Source organism: Lithobates pipiens, unplaced genomic scaffold, assembly GCF_037356315.1.
Source record: "Lithobates pipiens isolate NorthernLeopardFrog02 unplaced genomic scaffold, aLitPip1_a1.2 Scaffold_8, whole genome shotgun sequence".
Classification (NCBI taxonomy): domain Eukaryota; kingdom Metazoa; phylum Chordata; class Amphibia; order Anura; family Ranidae; genus Lithobates; species Lithobates pipiens.
In genome coordinates, this window is record NW_027507903.1 from 66633652 (window position 1) to 66655047 (window position 21396).

The 21396-nt window shown below is 38.3% G+C and overlaps 1 protein-coding gene across 3 annotated transcripts in view; it reads right to left on the bottom strand.

Moving 5' to 3' along the window:
* Positions 1–21396, bottom strand: part of SLC12A1 (solute carrier family 12 member 1) — a 198370-nt gene that overhangs the window by 148349 nt on the left and 28625 nt on the right. The window contains exons 3-6 of one of the 3 annotated variants that reach the window (XM_077471959.1): positions 19211–19330; positions 16551–16626; positions 8433–8528; positions 1450–1589 (exon numbers count right to left, since the gene is read on the bottom strand). In XM_077471959.1, coding sequence (XP_077328085.1) covers positions 1450–1589; positions 8433–8528; positions 16551–16626; positions 19211–19330 — 432 coding nt within the window. Of the gene's footprint in view, positions 1–1449; positions 1590–8432; positions 8529–10383; positions 10480–10910; positions 11007–16550; positions 16627–19210; positions 19331–21396 lie in introns of all 3 variants that reach the window. The other 2 variants (XM_077471960.1, XM_077471961.1) reach the window with 2 other exon arrangements.

A 21396-nucleotide genomic window follows, 5' to 3' on the forward strand; every position in this document is an offset into this window, starting at 1 on the left:
GCATAGAGACTGTTCAGGGAGGCTTATCAAAGGGTTCTCCTGCAAATATTCAGTACATTTGGAGTATCCTATATCACCCTTCACCCCATCCAAGTTCTTCAGCAATAAAAATCCTAAAAAGACATCCCCTAGACTGACTACTGAGCCAGAGTGAGTGAACTGTTGCTGTGTGCCTGGCTGCCTCTGCACTAATCCTGGGAAATAACCAGTTAAACTACAGGAGCTTCTATGGGGGTAGCACTACAAGTGTATCAAAAAAACACATATCTCTTTAAACAAAATCTTTAAATACTAAGCTTATGGAAAATGTGCACTGGTGCCAGATGTAATAGAGGAAATCCAAAGTACTTTGCTCTGCTTCCATATCCCATGTCTGTAATCTTCAATTACTGTGGGGGTTAATGACAATACTGGACCTGCGACATGTGCTCATTAACAGTTCCAACTATGCCCGTCTTTGGAGCCCCCCTTCTCCATTCATCGAAGCTGTACTATAGCTTCTATGAATGAAAAGGACTTTATAAATGGAGGAGAGGCAGATGAATAAAAGGTCTGCCTCTTTCATTCATAGACTGTTTTTCATTGTTTGAAGCTATAGTACAGCTTCTATGAATAGAGGAGGTGGGCAGGAAAGGCGGGCATAGTCGACACTCTTAATTAGTGTATAGGGCTGGTCCCTCGGCTTCATTGACCACCACAGCACTGGGAGATTACCACTGCAGAGGTAGGGTTGGATCGGGAAACAGAAGATTTCAATGAAAGCAGCATCCAGCAGCACAAATGACACATCCCATTGACTGTAAGTAATATCACTTGTGATCTTTTTTTAAAACATGTTTTGTCGAAACTTAGGCTTTATTATTCTAAAAGTTACTAAGGTTTCTAAACATTCCTAAGGTCCACAATAATAAGTGAATGATGCTAAACTTCAGGGAAGAAAGTCTGTTGAGTTAAAAACATATGCCATCAGTCATTTTTTCTAGTAAGCCAGTAAACTGGCTGGTTAAAAAACTAAACTAAACAAAATGTGAACAAAACTGTAAAAATCTACTGAAAATGGCTAAATTAGCTGAAGTGAAACAGACATAAGAATATGTTTAAAGTAGGTAATTTTGCTAATATTATTATTATTTTATTTATTTATTTAGTTACCATTTGCTGCTATACTATAAGGAGATCTATTTATGAAAAAAACAACAAATGAAATCTGAAGTATCCTGAAAAAAAGTTGGAATACAGCAGCCCCTTTCAACGTCATTGTAAAATGGCACACAAAACAAGGAACATCTACATGGAGTGACTTTGAGGAAAATGTTAGAGAAAAAAACAGTCATAAAACTATACACTTGAGTTGTTTATTACCCTCTGGGAAGATTAACAGCCTCAGAGAGTCTATTCAAACGTCTTCATAGATATTACATTTCATTTTTTTAAGGCATTAATACTCACTTTTAAAATCTCCACAACAGTTTCTGAAAATCCGACCACATACATAGCTACAGCCACAGCGTTGGCAAAGGCAAAGATAAGCCCTATGGATCCACCAAACTCTGGCCCTAGACTTCTTGATATAAGATAATAAGCCCCACCTAAAGAATATAACAAAGGATAAAAGCTAAAAACATTGCAGTGGTTAGAGGCAGCGTTAGGGGATAGTCTACCAGAACTGCCAAGTTCCCTAAGCAGATCGCAGATGGATGGGTTACAGTGTGTATTATTTAACTTGGGGCACAGACAAGAAAAGAGTCAATAATATAACATCCATGGCCTATACACTTAAAGCAGAATGTTGATGTGGGCAGAAATGGAAAGTTTGCTACTCATAATGAAAAAGCAGCAGGTTTTTCTATATTTGCAATAATTTAAGTTGATTCTTCATGTGCATGGCCAGATCTGTATGAATTATATATTCATCTTCTAGTTAGCATTGGGAATATATAAAGTGGTGACCAGACCACATATACAAACATATGAAGCCAGTCTACAAATGTCATTTTCTATCCCAAACTGGCATTTCTGTTCAATACACGGGAGAGTGGCTTGGATATGGGAATCTTAATGTACACTCTTTCTGTTAGGAATGGTGTGCACATAAAAGACCAAGGACATCCAAGAGAGCATGCCATGACATTACTTATCTGTGTTGAAACAGAAGCAACACAGAACAAGTTAGGCATTAAAGGTGTTTCTCGTAGCCAGTTTGTTATATTTTTCTTTTATTGATTCTGTTAAGCATTAACTCATCGAAGACGTTATTGGTGACAACTCTGTGAATGGAGAAAAAACAGGTCTGTTTATTGAACTTGGAAACATGAGGGACCTATTCCCTTTTGCTGCACCCCATTATTCTTTTATATCTAAAACCATTTTGATTTAGTCATTTTCACAATGCAGAAATTTGAAATTGGCAAAATTAATCATTAGTTATTAGACATGAATAATTCAAAGAATATTCTAAGACATGCAGTAGCATTGAGATGTGAGAAATTAAGGGAAATTAATTCCGAATCTCAAAAATTTCGATCTGAATATCTAAGAAAAAGAGTTGGAAGTAGGCTTACCTTATCTCAGATGGTTTCTAATGCAGAACACATATATATATATATATATATATATATATATATATATATATATATATATATATATATAAGAAATGTTATGATAGAACTCTCCTGGATCAGTGATTCTGCCTTGTTCCACTGAGACTCATTCTTACTTACCTTCTTAATTTACTTACCTTCTGCCACCAGCTCTGCTAGGTTAGAAATATCATACTGCAGTTATTTTAAAAACTAGCTTGCCTTCTAACATAGGCACTAAACTACTGCCAGTCAAAGGAAATTCTACCATTAAAATCACAGCAATTGTTGCATCTTAAAGGGTTAGTTCCACCTTACCAAACAACTGCCCATGCAGATAAGGGGTGTCTGTTGATAAAAACAAATTGTGCAGCTTTGAGTAAAGTTGAATAATGCCCTTACAAGAGATGTAGGCCAATTGTGTATCTCGTGAAGCCTGACTGGAAAACTCCTAGGACATTACTTAGAGACAACTAAACCTAGCTGTTACTGTTCACCTTCACCATCACAGGAATGAGCTCTGATGGTGAACAGTAACAGCTAGGGGTCTCTTACAATGTCCTTAGCAATGTCCTAGGTGTTCCAAAGTCAGGCTTTATTAGGTAAATAAATGGCCTGCATATATAGTAAGGGCCTTATTTAACTTTTGTCAAAGCTGCACAGTTTGTTTTTAACTATAGACGTCTCTTGTCTGTATAGGCATCTTTTTGATAAAGGTGAACTATGCCTTTAAACATCTAGACAAGCATTGAGGGAGTAAGTAAGGGCACAACAAGTGTAGTGGTTGCCAATTGATCCTACCTTGTCTGTCCTTCTACCCCCACCATTCAAACATGGATGTGTTTAGGAGAGTACTAGAAAGGGGTAATATTATGATGTTGAGAAGCAGACCTACACCAGGCCCCACACAGAAATTATTTAACGTATGTGATGCTTCAAAGATAACTGTAATTTCTGTATGACCATAACCCTGCAATAGTCATGCTCTAGTTGTAAAACTGTAAATATGAATAGGTACCATGAGATTAAGGTGATCTGTTTTCCACTGCCTGGCAGGTACCAACCAAGCATGGTGTTTACATCCTTCAGCCTTGGCATCCAGTCAGTAATAGCAAACAACACAGAATTGGTGATAAAGATAAAGAAAAAATACCTGTGTCAGCCTTATTTTTAATCAGTATTGGCCAGGTTGATACCGATCCTCTCCTCCACATTCTTAACAAAGGAGGGGGGAATTTGAGACTTTAAATGAGGCACATATGTGGTGTGCCTCCATCCCTGTTTCATATAAAAAAGAAAGGGTAGGTTGGACTTTAAATGAGGTTGTCAATATTGTGGAGGTATGTTGAGAAAGTATAAATGTATTGGTCATAAAAATTGCATATATATAAGCATGACAATGTTAGAGACCCTATTCACAGTAAATATATACAGTAATATTTGTTCCACCCACATATCTAAGTACTCGTGTGGCGTGGACAGAAAATACATCAGTATCTGGCAACTCTAGAATAATTGCATGAATTTATATAGGTACATATACAATATAAGCAGCACTAGCGACAAAGTAAGAATGTAGAAGACATTAGAACCATATTTAGTAGATGAATAAAATCAAAATTAATAAGGCTATTACAGACATGTATCGGCATCATATAGGCCCAATAAACTCAAAATTGGTAAGGCTATTACAGACATGTATCTGCATCATATAGGCCCAACGGATTTCATGTAAAAACACTCTTCAGGGGCGGATGCTCGAAAGTATATTGGGTCCAATGGGATTGAAATGCGGCGACCACAAGGTCGAGGCCCCACCAAATGTCACTCCCGGAAGCTGAGGTAATATCGAGCCGCGTGCAGCAAGGCATAACATACAGAATACCCCCAAGACCAACACAGTACAGGCCACTAGCTCATGAGAAGAGAATGAACCGGTGATAACTACACGTGTGGCAGAAGATGTTGTGTGGCATCTTCACATAAGGAGCAGGAAATGCTCCACATTTGAAGATGCCACACAACATCTTCAGCCTCTATTCTAGAGTTGCCAGATACTGATGTATTTTCTGTCCACGCCACACGAGTACTTAGATATGTGGGTGGAACAAACATTAATGTATATACTTACTGTGAATGGGGTCTCTAACATTGTCATGCTTCTATACATACAATTTTTATGACCAATACATTTATACTTTCTCAACATACCTCCACAATGTCGACAACCTCATTTAAAGTCCCACCTACCCTTTCTTTTTTATCTCCTCCACATCCTTTTTCTAGAGCAGTCTTTTTCAACCATGGTGCCCAGACACCCTGGGGTGCCTTGAGGTTTCTTCAGGGGTGCCTTGGCAAAATGCCTAAAATTGCCCAAAAATGTAATACAAGTCAGCAGGTGGATCAAGCCTGCCTTTTAATTACACAAAGACACATGTTTTATTGTGCACCATTACAACTTTAACAGCCAATGATTTCATCCGCTGATAAGGAGGAAGTCAAGCCCCTGCACAGCATTTTTGTTTGCCTTTTCTTTCAAAGAACAAAACACCTCCAACGTTGGGTGTCCTATGTGTGTGGATGTTGCTGCGTTATATAAAACTATTGGTTTCGTTTTTTACATTTTAGAATGGGGTGCCTTGAGATTGTGCACAACTTTAAAGTGTGCCATGATTAAAAAAAGGTTGAGAAACACTGTTCTAGAGTATGCATCTATCCATTGCTTTTACTAAAGTTAAAAAAATACACTAGTAGAATTAGGTTTAAAAATGTTTCTTTTAAGAACATTCGTTCAATTTTGTAATCATTAGTTGGTCAATTTTGATGTTTGTTTTTGACCACAGAGGTGAGAAAATTCAAAGGAACAGTATAGCAATGTTTTTCTCGAATGAATGAATTTTTAATAGTATATGTGGTTTTCCTTTGGGAAATTGCATTCATTACAAGACTAAATGTTAAAGGCAAACAAAATGTTGAATATAATAGGTGGTCTTGCGAGCAGCTAGAATACAATCTGATTAATATATGCAAACAGCAAATAACACACTCTCAATATAAATGTGCAAACAAAATCACAACAAATAATGCTGTGCTAGTGATAATAAATGTAACCAACCACTTAGTGTATACAATTTTCTGTGCAAATATGAGTGCCAAGAAAATTGATACACTAAGTGGTCTTTATTATCACTAGCGCAGCATTTGTTGTTTTGAGAACAATGTACACAGAATTTTTGTACAAACGTTCATTTGGAAATCTACTAGTGTATAACAGCCAGCTTTACTGCATACAAAGACAGGAGACTGTAACCACTGCACCCCCCTTACTGGTAGAGTAGTGGAAAACAAATGAGCTTTCATAACTGGGTACCCATTTATATTTATTATTCTTCTGCACAGGTTATGCCTATTTAGTTTACAGGCACCTGTGCTTATTTATTCATGTTCACTGGTAGTCAAGTAGGTATCATTCTAATTTCAGTGAACTATCATATCATTAGTCTACTATTCTGCAACAATGATTCGGTCACAATGGTCGAATCTCCATTTAAAGATGTTAAAAATCTATTGAGTCAAGAAAACCAAATGAGCTAAAATGAATTACCTCTTCTGTGACATCTCATGTCATTGGTAGCAGCAGACGTGTACATACTTCTGGGCTTTATTTTACCAAAAGGTATAAACCATATATTGCTATGCTGTAAAATGTACCATTTTGATACTTTAATAAAGGTTAGACATGTGCAATTTGTTACAAATTTGGCCACATTTTTGCTTGTATCCAAATCTTTGAATTAAATAGTAACGAATAGTAGTATAGTTTGAAATCTGTTAAAATTTGTTTTGTTAATTCGTTTTAAGAACAATTATAACAATTATAATTTGGACTGGCCAAAAAACGATCAACCATTTTAAATTCTGTGTGAGGAAATAGCTGGTTGTTAAGCAGTGGGCTGGGAAGCCGGCCACCCATGTCCTTAACAACCATCATCTGTCAGCAGGCTTCCCTGCCAACAGATGAATGTAAAGATGAAGAATGCCGACATTGCCCGGTAATAGAAAAATGTTAAAAAAACTATGTAGGGTCCTCCCCCGTCCATGCCAGGCCCTTTGGGTCTGGCATAGATTTTAACGGGAACTCCATGCCAACATTTAAAAAAAAATGGCGTAGGGTCCCCACAAAATTCATACAAATCCTTGTACAAGCACGCAGCCCGGCAGGTCAGGAAACGAGAGGGGGAGGCGAGTGATCGCCCCCCTCCTCAACCATACCAGGCCACATGCCCTCAACATGGGGGGTGGGTGCTTTGGGGTAGGGGAGTACCCAGGGACCCCCCACCCCAAGGCACCTTGTCCCCATGTTGATGGGGACAAATGCGTCTTCCCGACAACCCTGGGCTGTGATTGTCAGAATCTTGAAGCCTCCTTTCTTGAAGAAACTTGAAGGCCCAGATCCCAGCCCCCTCCCCTCATGTGAATGGGCAGGGGTACATCATAATGTCATAAAATGTAAAAAAAAGTGAAAACCACAAGAAACAAATTTTGACAAGTCCTTTATTAAAAAAATACAAATAATAATGTCCCTCAATCTAGATCCATCATTAATCATGACATCCCCCAACCCGAAAAATAGAAGAAAATGCAAAAAATGTTCCACCTCCTGGGAGGCCTCATACCGTCTGCCCACTCTGCGCTTTGACAGTTCTTATATAGGCAAGGGGCAGGGCCACCTGACACCACCCCTTCTGAGGTCACGTGACATCATGTGATGTCAGAAGGGGCGGAGACACTGGGTGATATAGCCGGATGGCCCAGCTCCTTGCCTATATAAGAACTGTCAAAGCGAAGAATGTGCAGACGGCGGGTAGCCTCTTAGGAGGTGGAGCAGTTTTTTCATTTTTTGCGGCAGGCGTCGTAATTGACAATGGATGTACATTGAAGGACACTATTTTTATTTATTTTTTAACCACTTCAGCCCGGAAGGATTTGCCTACTTCCTGACCAGGCCATTTTTTTGGGATACAGCACTGCATCTCTTTAACTGTCAATTGCGCGGTCGTGTGATGTTGTACCCAAACAAAATGTATGTCCTTTTTTCCCCCCAAATAGAGATTTCTTTTGGTGGTATTTGATCACCTCTGCGGTTTTAATTTTCTGCGCTATAAACAAATAAAAAGTGACAATTTTGAAAAAAACACAATATTTTGTACTTTTTTTCTATAATAAATATCCCCCCCTCCCCCCAAAAAAAAATATGTCTTCATCACTCTAGGCCAATATGTATTCTTCTACATATTTTTGTTAAAAAAAATCGCAATAAGCGTATATTGATTAATTTGCGCAAAAGTTATAGCGTCTACAAAATAGGGGATAGATTTATGGCATTTTTATTATTATATATTTTTTTTACTAGTAATGGCGGCGATCTGTTAGTTTTATGTGGACTGAGACATTGCGGCGTACAAATCAGACACTTTTGACACTTTTTTGGGACCATTGACATTTATACAGCAATCAGGGCTATATGGGGACCCCACGCCGTTTTTGTTTAACATTTTTCTATTGCCAGGCAATGCCGGCATTCTTTATCATTACATTCATCTGCCAGTGGGAGAAGTATCAGTTTTGTTTTGTTTTCCCCATTATACTAACATAGGTGTTCATTAAATAAACTAAACACCTTAAATTTTTAATGTGATGACTTTAGTTGCACGTAAAAGAAGATTGAATTTGTTCTGATATAAATAATGGGTACAGGAGATAAAAATATATAGAAAATGTTGCTACCAAAATGTAATGAGTAAGAGGTACTTATAACAATGAGATAACTTGTTTTACTATCTTAGTACTTACCTCCTCTGACTATGCCATTGGTGCATATGGCAGACATAGAAAGACCAGTTAATGTGGTTACCACCACACTGAGACATATGACGACCACTCCGAGACCTGAAAATAGCAAAGATACTTGAAGTTTACCTGTCCGTACACAAGCAGCCAGCAAGGACTTCTGTACCCAAGGATGGAGCAACACATAATCCATGACTTTGCTGTAATGTGCTTGATTTAAACACACTTACCTTGTCGGAATCTCATTTCTACACAGACACAGTAGGGTAGACATTTTTAGATTGTTTACAATAAGTAGCATTTTAGTAAGCATTACAGCATGCCCAAAGTAACAATATTAGAGTCTATAAAAATATTGAAAAAAATGAGAAATTATAATGTTTTTATGTGTTTTTAGTGTCCTACCAGCAATAATAAATCTGCCCTATTGTCTCTGTGTGAATTATCAGGCTTAGAAGACTTTAATACATACATTACTTATAAAAAAAATCATAAGGATTAAAAATGACTGTTTATTTTACAAATAAATAAGACATAATTGTTTCTTTCTATGTATTAAAAAGCCGTTTGTTAAAAACGATTTCCTTTTCGTCCAATGCTGAAACCAATTTACTTGCCTCATTGGTATATTGATGATAAAATATATTAGTTGCCTGGAAGTCCCAACAGTCTCAGAGAACATTGTTTATGTCTTATTTATTTGAATAATAGAATGTACAGTAGTTATAAGAATTCCTTAACACATTTTCATGTATTGTCCAGTTCTTGATTCCAGCCGGCTGCGTTGTCCGTTCTTCAGAAGATACCACCTGAAATGTCCTTAAAAAAACAGTTGTGTCCATGACGATTGCCCTATTCTTCAAAGATATCTAACACTAGAATTTTTTGGTTTTTTTCTGTTCTCATGAGGTATTTCCAATCTTATACAATCATAGCAAGGGTTCATATTGTTTATTACTGCCAAGTTCAGATGTGACATGAAATGGAATTGGAATGGAGCTGCGTGAGAACAGAGAATTCCAGTCACAAAAGCTTTCTGTAATGTTCTTAAAGCGGGAGTAAACCCAGTTTAAAAAAACACTTACATTCCCGGCATGCCGGAAATGGTAACTTTCACATTGGTTGTGCTCTCAACCAAACTTTCAAACCATCCAATGTCTGGTTTCATAACTGATCACATGTGCAGCATTATGGCAGTTGAAGAATCATTAGAGGCCAAGATGGCAGCTTCCGTGACTGAAAACTATAGAAGGGTTTACTTCCACTTTAAAGGCTAAGTACACCTTTAAAAAATGCACATATTTTTGCAGGTGAAAAATGTACATTTGCTACTTTTTTTGCATAGTTGCCTGCAAACCATTGCACCCCTGATCAGTGGATTGTGAGTGTAATACCAGGCTCCTGCAGGCTCTTCCTCCAGCTCTTTGTCTGTTCTGAAGTATGGGTTGGAGAGCTGGAGAAAGTTTCAATGGACTACAAGTGTAATGATCACCACACTTGTATTCCATTGACAATGACAAAACCGTTTGTGATAGGGGCAGACGGGAACCTATAGTTCATTTACAGACCTCTGTAAATGAATAATGCAGCTGTGTGGGTGAAGCCCCATACAGATGCACTGTTTTCAAAAGTGACAGCTGTTGCAGGGAAGAAGAACCCCCTACACTGTCAAGGGGGGGAGGCAGTTTGGGGGTATAGGGTTACCATCTGCGCCACCTAACTATGGGTGTAACATTCAACAAAAGGTGGAATCAGCCATTAAGACTTCTTCTGTATGAACCTTCCCTAGATCTAAACCTAAGACACATTTTTCTCTACCTTGACATTACCTTGACAAACTGTCTCCACATTGGGAGGACCCACCATGACTTTCCAGACCTGAACTCAGAAGAGATAGAATCTCAATACTTAGCCATGCAGAGATCCTATATTATATGTTGCCTTAACTTTTTACCTCCACGGACAAAACCGTTGGTTGCTATTGCAGACGTTGACAACCCAGTAATTGAAGTTACCATGGTGGCAAGAAGAATTATGATAACTCCAAGACCTGTTAGTGGTGAAAACATCAAATATTTTATATAGGCATCTCATCTTAGAGGTACAATTCTTATCTGGATCATCGCAGGATAGAATTCAGGGACTCACTGTACTGAGATAAGGTACTGAACTCCTGAGACCATTATAGAACAAGTTACTTATGATAAACCCGTGGACGTGTGGAGCCATCCTTCCTGAGTAAATCCTGAAACTGGGTGCTTAGGAGAAAGACTTAAATACTGACTGAGATGAACTGCAGTATCCGTATATAATCTCCCGAAATAAATTCTTCCTCTTGACTTTTTTTTTTTTTTTTGCTCTGTGCTCCAGCCGATGCTAAAAGAAAAAGCCTCCAGCGAGCCAAGTGTGTGATTACCTTAAAATAATGAGATTCTGAACTGGCTTCGACCTTTAGAACATTCATGGCTCATATTTTATTACCTCCTCTGACATATCCATTTGTGGCAATTGCAGAGGTGGACAGGCCAGTTATAGAAGTTACTGTCACTGCTAACCCGATGATAATGACACCAAGACCTCAGTGAAGAGAGAAGAATACAGTCTGTTAACTATTACAACATGTTCTCCATTTTCTCTTGTACAGAACATGCAACTCTAATAAACTTTTAGAAACTCTCTATTAGAAAACCTGAGATATAATCATCCCTTTAATAAAATATCATCTGAATATTAATAGCTAGAAAAGGCTGGAAAAAAAGCCACTCAAGTTTTTCTGCCCATGAGGCAGAGAAGAAAATAGGCTATTGCATTGCAGTTGTAGCTTTAAAATACAATAAAAGACTCTTGCATGACATTCTAACATATGTGTGTGCAACCTATAGTATTAGGGTGTGCACCCCAAAGCTCAAACACACATGCCTTTCTCTGCAGCCTCAGCCTTACTGGACAGTGAATGAATGTTAAGTGCTTGGTGCTAAGCTGCTTCCTGTTCATTCACAAAGTGAAGCATAGTAAACACCTTTTACTATACTTCAGCTATGATTGAACACAGTGAGTTAGTGTAATCACTGTGTTCATTTAGAAAAGAAAATGACATATTGATTAGCCCCTTCCCCCACTCTCCATCCTGAAACATCCCCCGAAGCAGCTTGGGGGAGAGGAGGGGAGCCAGCAGCACTGCGTGGTGCAACATGGTGCAACATGGGAGAAGCTTGGGCAGTAGGGGGAATCAGCACTGCACAGGGTGATTAGGGTGTGCTCAGGCACCCCTGGAACACCCCCTGTGCACAGCTATGCATTCTAAACAAGCTCAAAATCCAGTTACTACATGATGCACAAGCACCATAAAGAAAAAAAAATGTTTTACCTTCCCTGATGGAGGAAAATCCTCCTTCATTTATGTCTCACATGCTCACCCTCCCAGACACTGCAGCTCACAGTGGGAGGGCTTCAATAATAGAGGCAGTGCTGTCAGACAAGAAAACGGTGGCCAGGTGCTAATTGACAACATTGAGAACAGCCACACTCCCTGCAAAATGTTTTGGCCCACTGTAGTGCAAGCAGGTACAGCCAACATGGACTTCACTGGCAGGATCAACAGGTATTTGTGAAACTTTGCAGGGGACTAAGAGAAACTAATCCTCGATGCACTTTTAATTAAAGGGTAACTGCAGATTTACATAAAAAATGTGTAAGATGATTTCTCAACACCATCCATGCTCCTCCGATTTCCTCTGGACTTATCTCATGCGCAAACAACTTTCCATCACCCACATCTTCCAGCACACTGATTGGTACATTTTAAACTCACACACGGCCCTTAAAGTGGTTGTAACCCTAATTCACAATATATGTCCAATAGTAATATATATAGGTACAATATAGAACAGAGTGCTTTTGCAGTGTCACTTGTCCCTTTGCATGTTGTACAATACCTGGTTGATTCTGCTTGTTCCTGTGTTCCCCTCTGTAATCTGACCATGTTTATCATGGAAGCTGATTCATGATAGTGTGGTCAGATTATGTGCCTCCATCATCCTGCTCTCTCCTCTGCATCTCCCCCACTCCCACTCGGCGAACATTGGCTGTTCGCCGAATAGCGAACAATTTGGTGTGTTCGCGGCAAATTCGAAAGCCACGGAACACCCTTTAAAAGTCTATGGGAGAAATCAAAACTGCTAATTTTAAAGGTTAATATGCAAGTTATTGTCATAAAAAGTGTTTGGGGACCTGGGTCCTGCCCCAGGGGACAGGTATCAATGCAAAAAAAGTTTTAAAAACTGCCACTTTTTCAGGAGCAGTGGTACCCCATTACCAATTCACACGGGGGGCCAGGATCTGGGGGTGGGGGTTCCCTTAAAATCCATACCAGACCCTAAGAGTCTGGTATGGATTTTGAGGGGGACCCTCACACCATTTAAAAAAAAAAAAAATTAGCATGGAGTTCCCCTTAATATCCATAGCAGACCTGAAGGGCCTGGTATGGAATTTGGAGGGACCCCCATGCATTTTTTTTATTTTAATTTTGGTTCGGGGTTCCCCTGTGGGGTAATCCCATGCCATTTTTATCAATGAACTTTTATGTGTATTGCTGGGACCGACAATTCATTATAGCCACGAGTAGTTTTAAATTACTTTTTTCCTTTAGAAATGTCATTTTGCTGTCAGACTGTTCTAAACATGGGAAACATGCGCCACTTTACAAGCATATTATAGACACCCCCCAGGTATGAAATTTAAAGGAATATTACACTTTTATTGTTTCACTTTAAGCATTATTAAAATCACTGCTCCCAAAAAAATGTTTGTTTTTAAAACGTTTTTTTGCATTGATACATGTCCCCTGGGGCAGGACCCAGGTCCCCAAACACGTTTTAAGACAATAGCATGCATATAAGCCTTTAAAATTATTCAAATTGATTTTTCATGTTCGTGTCCCATAGACTTTAACGGTGTTCGAACAAAATTTTTGCTCATGTTCTGGTGCGAACCGAACGGGGGGTGTTCAGCCCATCCCTAATGTTTAGCAGCATAATGTTAGCACTGGCTATCTGTCATTGGTCAGCCTGGTCATTTGACATTGCTGACAATGAGGGTGTTTTCTTATTTCTGGGATAGAAGAGACTCTTGTGGCTCCTGACATTATTGTCCTTTCAGAACCTAAAGCAGCTTTGATTCACAGAAGAGCAAAAGTAAGTGCAGTCCTGTGACCAGAAGAGAAGTATAGCCAAAATAGCTTTTAAAGAGGAAGTAAACCCTGATGAGTTTACTTCCTCTTTCATTACCTGCAAAGGCAAAGCATAATGGACTACTATGCATCGCATAGTAGTCCATTATGTTTCACTTACCTGACACAGGAGCCAGCGACGTCACCGCTGTCCCCTGTAGTCCGGCGCATCCATCTTCTCGGTGGGGTCTCGCTGCTCCGCCGTTGTCATTCGGCGAAGCCGCGATGACGTCACTCCCACGCATGCGCATGGGAGCCGACACGCGCGGCATCTTCGCCGTTGACAATGCCGCGCTCAGTGCACCTGCGCGCCGCTGTCTATGGCGCATGCGCCGTAGACAGCAGTGCCTGTCTTTCAGGCAAATATCTCCTAAACCGTGTAGGTTTAGGAGATATTTCTTGGACCAAAGTGTGGTCAAAGTGTGTTGTAAGGGTTTACAACCACTTTAAGCGCTGTAGCACTATGGTAGGCCACAGTTATACATGAAAATATTCCATGATGTAATTTATTGAACTACCTAAACTTATTAGGAATACATAAGTTTATTTGGTAGGTTAAAGTAAACAAAAAGAATGTAGAAGCTGACATTGCTGACCTGTGCTTCTGAAAATGATAGTTTACAGGTGGCCACTGTGACTCTGACTATGAATATGTGGATGAAGACCTCTCGCTTTTCTTTCTTCTTTCTGTTCCTCATATGCATTTTTATGAGTCAGTGACCCCAAAAAATATTAAAGCAAGGAGGTCAGGATAACATTTTCAGAAGGTAACTAGCAAAAGGAAGCTTCCATATTTCTTTTATATAAGGGTACACATCCTCTCTCACCCACAGAGGGGTATGTACTATTTCTGGCTCTTGTTCCATTTTTTTTTTAAACACTGTTCTTTTCTTTTGTAGCTACTCGTTTAAAAAAAAAGTATTAAAAAAGGAAGTACGGGGACACTACATTATTTTTTTTATTTCACAACATTTTATGAATTAGTATGCACTGCATTGTATTTTTTTGTTTTAACATAATTTATTGTTTATTTTAGTCACTATTGCATTATTGATTTAATTATTGCGCCCCCCCCCCCCCGCCCCCACGCAGACACACACACACACACTTAATTTTTTAGTGCTTAGTGTTTTTTAACACTTGGGGTTAGCAGCTGTACAATCACATTTAGTATATTGAGTTCATTTTCACTTAGAGGCCCAAGGTTTTATTTTAATAATTTTAACAAAAAGTATTACATTAAAACAAAGTCGTGTGGGAGCTAAAAAAAATATTAATTCAGGTGTATTAACTTCACTTGTGGTTTCAAACATGGCTTTGCCTTTAGAAAGGCTGTAAGCAAAACATTTTAAATAGTAAAACCCCAGACACGTCTGTATCATCTCAAGCAGCTTAAAATTAAATGACTATTGGAAAACATTTATTTTGAAGCAAAGAAGACATGTTCCTCTGGGTTACAGATTCACATCAAACTAACTGAAAAAATAAATTACGCCAATTCATCAGAAAACAGAATACTGCCAATGTGCCATCTAACTATATAATGACTTAAGAGGTTAATTTCAAATATACAGCCATGCAGCGTAGATCTGCCATATTTATTACAAAATCAGCTGTTTTTCAATAAAAACTTTTTAATAACATTTTCACTCTGTCATAGATAAATAACTTAAAAGAGGAAAATCCTTCTGGCCTCAATCACACCTGGGAGCAAAGTAACACTTCTTAATGACCCAAATAAGTTACCAAACTGCCCTTAGAAAACTAATTGTGCATGAAAGCCCAAAGCAAAAAATTGGCATGTTTCAAAATGCTCCCTTTTTATGAGAGGACAGAGACGCGGCTGTACCCCTGTGGCTATAAGGTTTCATTTGCTATGCATCATAAAATCACCGAGTACTTAATTGTCAGGCACAGCATATGCTGAAGTGCAGGCCAGAGAAAATGAGAACTTTCAGAATTAGTAATATTTGTCTTTTCTGTGAAACTATCTTTCTATACATCTCAAATGACCCAGTTTTGTTTTACAGCTTTGGCATACGCTATTCTCATTAAGTGAATGATGGGCGCACAATTAAAAAAGTGCCTATGGGTAAAAATGTCCTTATCTTACCATTTGTGCACATTGAAGTTGCAATTAGAAGGATGTATTGGCTAAATTCTCCTTTTCAACACTTGAGGTCAATTGGGGTATGCTCTTTTTCATAGACTGCAAAATTAATTCTTGCTTTGAGACCATTAATGCAATGAGTGCATTATCTATCCTGTTCAAACAGGTGCCCCTACACCTACTGTGTGTATGCATGGGGGGGGGGGGGTGGTGAACCACTCCTGAACAACACCTGAGAATCACATTTGGTGCTCTATACATTTATACAATAACCTCTTGTTAACAGCTTCAATCTCATGATATAAAAAATGTAAAGTGTCAAACATTAAGGCTGTTGTGATCAGACTATTGGCAAGCTGACGCATTTTGGGGACACATCCCCTTCCTCAGAGTTCCTGGAGCTCTGGGGAAGGGGGTGTATACCCGAAACACGTCAGCCTGCCGACATTGACTATAGTTTGGTCAGTCGTTGCCACACTGGTTGATGATAGGAGATGGTTTTAATGCATTTTACTTCTGGCCTTTTTTGAGTATTCAATCGGCTATTTGTTTTTGTTTTTTATAACCGACCTTCGGTAATTCACATGGCATTTTCACCCCGTGTGTCCTCTTTTGTCTTACATTATATAGTATAAGTAGATCTCATGGAGATTGTATAAATTCCTAGAATTATATTCTAAGCTCTTTTGGGAAACAGCAACCTTTGTGAAAGATTTTAGTACTCTGAAAAGGCCTGAATAACATGTATCAATGCTATATAAATATGGCAAATAATAATTCTTACCAATTCCAGCTTGACCTACAATCCATGAAAGGCGAATGAACAGCATCACACCCCATATGTTTAACATACATCTGACCTATAAAAAAAGTGCATGGAAATAGATTTAGGTGTGGAAAATCAAAACATTTTATTCTCCCGAGAAGCAATTTACTTTAGCTACTACAGAGCTCTGCAAACCATATGCAGGAGTCACTTTTTAAAGTATAATTAAAGGCAAAACTTTTTATTATTTCATTTTGGATAGAGGGGAGAGGGATTAGAACACACGTAAATGTTTATTGCTGTGTGTACCCCTATTAACCTCCTTAGCGGTAATCCAGAGTGTGGCGTGGGGGGGATTTTCAGTAACCCCAAGCCACACTCAGGATTGCATCGCTGGATCCAGGCAAAGTTACTTACCTTGTCACCAGGATCCTGCGATGTCTCCCCAATGTGTGTGCGAGCTGTGTCTCGGCTCGATCTATCACTGGGCCGAGCTCCGTTCCCTGCGAGCGTCGCGGCGCACGGGGACAGAGCCCAGCGCCAAATTCAAAAAGTGAAAAACACAAATTTGATACATATTACATTACTGTATGACATTTTTTCACATCCCTTTTGTCCCTAGTACTTTGTCCAGTGCCCTGCATGTTGTTTTATATTATATATACTGTTTTTCTGCCTGGAAACTTGAGAATGTCCATAGCAACCAAAAAGTGTCCCTTTACATCAAAAGAGATTTTAGACCAGCTATAAAACAGCAATAATAAATTAGAATCACTTTGAGCAGTAGTGATTCGTGGGGAAATGCGTCATCAAACACTCAAAGTAATGACAGTGAAGATTCTGCAACTGAGCAAATTTCTGTTTTTGATTTGATTACATTATTGAATAAATTCCTTTTATTATTATATTATTATTTGTTAGAATTATTTACAGTTATTTATTATATTATAATTTATGATTTCGTATTTCAAACATTATCATACCTGGGATGTCTACTAGACACTAGACTCGAGTGTTATTACTAGGAATTACAGGCCTACAAACAAAGGAATTTCTTTTGGCTATGGGGCAGGAAGTGAAGGAAAATCTGCACAATGGGACACAGATGGAAAAAATCTCGACAAGAGTTAAAATCCTCCCTTGCTCTATCCCAAATGAAAAAAATACGTTTTGCCTATAGTTCTTCTTTAAGTCCACCTCTCTTGCTCTGGGTATGATTTTGCACATAAAACAGCCCTAATATTATTATTTAAACAAGATAGGATACTTCTATTTATTCATACTGTGAGTTTAGGCCTTACCACCTGCGTATTGCAGTAGATATTGAAGTTTGACAGACTAGGAACTTTTTCCAATCCATATTCGTCCAGTTTTGGTGATGTTATTCCCACTGCAAACTCAATTTTTTGTTCTTAGTTGACAAAAATTTGACCTGGCATGGTCTTTGCTGAAGTAGCCTATATTCTTCAAAGTTTACGAACGATATGTTGTTTCTGGAATATACTTTTTCAAAAGCAATATCCTTTCTCAAGAGTTGTGAACTTCCTGCCAGCTTAAATAAGTCTGGCCATTATCCTCTAACTTCTCCCATTAAAGTGCTTGTCCCACCAAATTGACACTAACTGGATTTTTTTACTTTTCACATGATTCAGCAATTTGCAAGCAGTTTGAGAGAGTCTGCAACCACCATGGCTAATACTAACAGTCATTCCACAGTCAAAATTGCTTAGATCAAAAGTCCAGACTAAAGTCACACAACAACCAAACCTCCTAACCATGCCTGGATGTTTTATGTCAGGGGGCTCCAAACTACGGCTCGCTGCAAGATTTTATCCAGCCTGCAGCTGATCTACACAGTCAGCAGTTTGATGGGGAACCTGATGTAAGGAGGGACTTTGATGGGGACCCTGGTGTAAGGGAGACTCTACTGTAAGGAGACCCTAACTTTGATGACAAAGTTGCAAACTTATTTTTACTATTGTTTCATCTTTATTAATGGTTCAAGTCTATTCAGAATTTATTTTTGTCATTTTACTGAACTTATTTCCCTGTTGTTCTGAATCATATCATGCATATCATTCATTTAAATGTTATTCACTCATTTATAAAGCTGTTTTTATTTTGGCCAGAGAATATTTATAAAATATACAATGTGGCCCTTGTAATGAAAAAATTCAGATTCCTGCTTTATGTATTAAGTTGCAGCCTCATGACTGGCTATTTTACTATTTGCATTAATGATCTGGTGTACCTGTAATGACTTTAGACATTGCTGGAGATTTACTAAAACTGATGCACTCAGAATCTCATGCAGCTGTGCATGGTATCCAATCAGCTTCTAAATTCAGCTTGTTCAATAAGGCTTTTGCAATAAAACCTGGAAGATGTTTGGTTTATGTGCAGAGCTGCACAAGATTTTGCATGCTCCAGTTTTAGTAAATAACCCCAATCATGTTTTGTTTATTAATAGAAACTACTATAGACTGAGAAGAGTGAAAGGTCTGTTTATATGAATTTTTGGAGCTTAAAATTCTGGAATTCCGGTTCATTGGGAACTTCTTTCTTTAACCTTTCATGTTTAGTGGAACCAAATCTATTTGAAACACTTGAATACAACATGCATTTAATTAGATCTGCCATGTTGCTAGGTAATATATATTTTTTCAAAGCAGACTTACCAGTACACCTTTTACCCATCCAAACTTTACAAATCCACCCTTTTGTTCTTCTGCATTTTGCTCTTCCTCATTCGTGATACCTTCTCCATTGGAAACTGATCCAGGGGTGACTGCAACATCCTATATATCAGTAAAATAACAATTACTGCTTTGTCTTTTGACAAAGAAAAAAACAACAATCAGTAGCTAAACAAACGGCTTCATGGTCCTATAGGTTTCGCTAATCGCTATATATATTCTTTTAAGGAATATGTTCGATAAGGTGAATCATAAGTGATGCCACTATTCTCTAAACAGTTATAATAATTATATTCTCTAAATGTATGTTACCGTATGTTTTACACAAGTGACATATAAGTGATTACATAGTTATTCCATAGTTTCCAACTATAACTTACTTTGGAGTGACGGTTCCTGTTTTGGAATCAGATAACTTTCTGCTTTGGTTTTCCTCAATACTCCCTCTTTTTTTGGCCTGATGTATAGACTTCTTCAAAATGTATTTTTTAAATGTTTATACTACAGTAAACCTTTTTATCAAAAAGCTAAATGTTTGCAAAGACACTGTACAATATACATTTCTCACACTTGATTGACCTTTCAACTTCCCGAGTAGAGAAAGAGGGACAGCTTTTAGCCCAACGTTTTCTGGAAAAACAAATGACTGGTTAAAGCTGAACCCCAGGAAATATTTGTATTGAATACCAGATTGACAAATTGTAAGTATGTATTAGTTACACCTGATGGGTCATTGGGGAAGCAAAAAATCACCATAGTGGTTGTCACTGCTACAGTGATAGCCACAATTTTACGGGTACTGTTTGGGTTTTATGTGAATGGCTACAGTGATTGCACACTGACCACAGGTGTTTGCTAATTCGGCACGTCCGCTACCCATAGAACAGCTTGTACTTTTTTTTAATGAGTACAAGGAATTCTCTGATTCAACAAGGTGGAGACTGTGATGTCACTGCTCCTCCTCTCCGTCTCTTCCAATCAGAGAATGCCATATATTAATTTAAAAAAATACAAGGTACTCTATAAATAGTGGCGGTGCCTAGTGAAAGACCTTCTGTGTTCAGTGAGGCAGCCACTCACATAGATCCTGAACAGGACCCAGAAGATGGCGGCTATCACTGTAGTAGGGCTGACTGCTCCAATGATTTCCAGCTTCCCCAGCAGTCCATCATGCATGAGTAATATATACTTTGTATTACATTGTGTCAAACTGGTATGCAATACATATATTTCCTGGGGTTCAGCTGAAACCAGTCATTTGAATTTCCTACAAACTTTGGGCTAAAAGGTGTCCTTCTTTCTCAACTCAGGAAGTTGGAAGGTTTTAGTCTCCAAATATAAATATCATGTACATGGCGGTGAGGTGGAGGTGCACCCACCTAGGTAAACATGGTTCCCAAAAATAAACATTTTCATACTTCTCTTTTAAAAGAAAAGTATGAGGATTGACTTTTTTTGGAATCATACTTACCTAGGTGTATACAGCATTAGCCCGCTGTCTGCTGAAAATTAGTCATGGGAGTGCAGAACGAACTGCACTCCTGTGATCCACAGAAGTACAGCCAAATGATCTCTGGCTGTACTTTTCCTTGTTAGTAAATAATGTGAACCTGAGGTAATTTTGAACACCCAACCACATGCAAAGGAATTTAAAAAAGAACAGGATTTTTACTAGCAAATTTGGGGTATTCAATGTAAAAACCGGTTCACTTCATTCACTTTTCAAATCGAACATTCACTTCACTAAAGCTTTCCATTCACTATTAGAATTTTTTCCAAAATTTTCCTTTTAAGATCATTGAATCAATTTTTCCATTGTTAGGGAGGTCAAACCCAATGGTCATTTTCGACCACAGTAATGAGGCAATTTGAAGGAGCAAGATAGAACATTTTTCTCCAACAAATTTTTAACAGTGAATGTAATTTCTGTTTGAGGAAGTCCCTACACTCCACAATCCAATTTGAAAGAACATTTTTTTTAAAGTACTTTCAATGACATCTGCATGAGTTTTGACACAAGTGTTCATACAAATATTTTTTAAACATCTACTAGTGTATGGCCAGATAAAGTGAAAAGTAAATTAGCCCCACTATGTAACAAACACTTAAAGTGGTATTAAACTTTACATTTTAAAAGTTGCTGACAAGCAGGGTTTTTATTAAAGAAA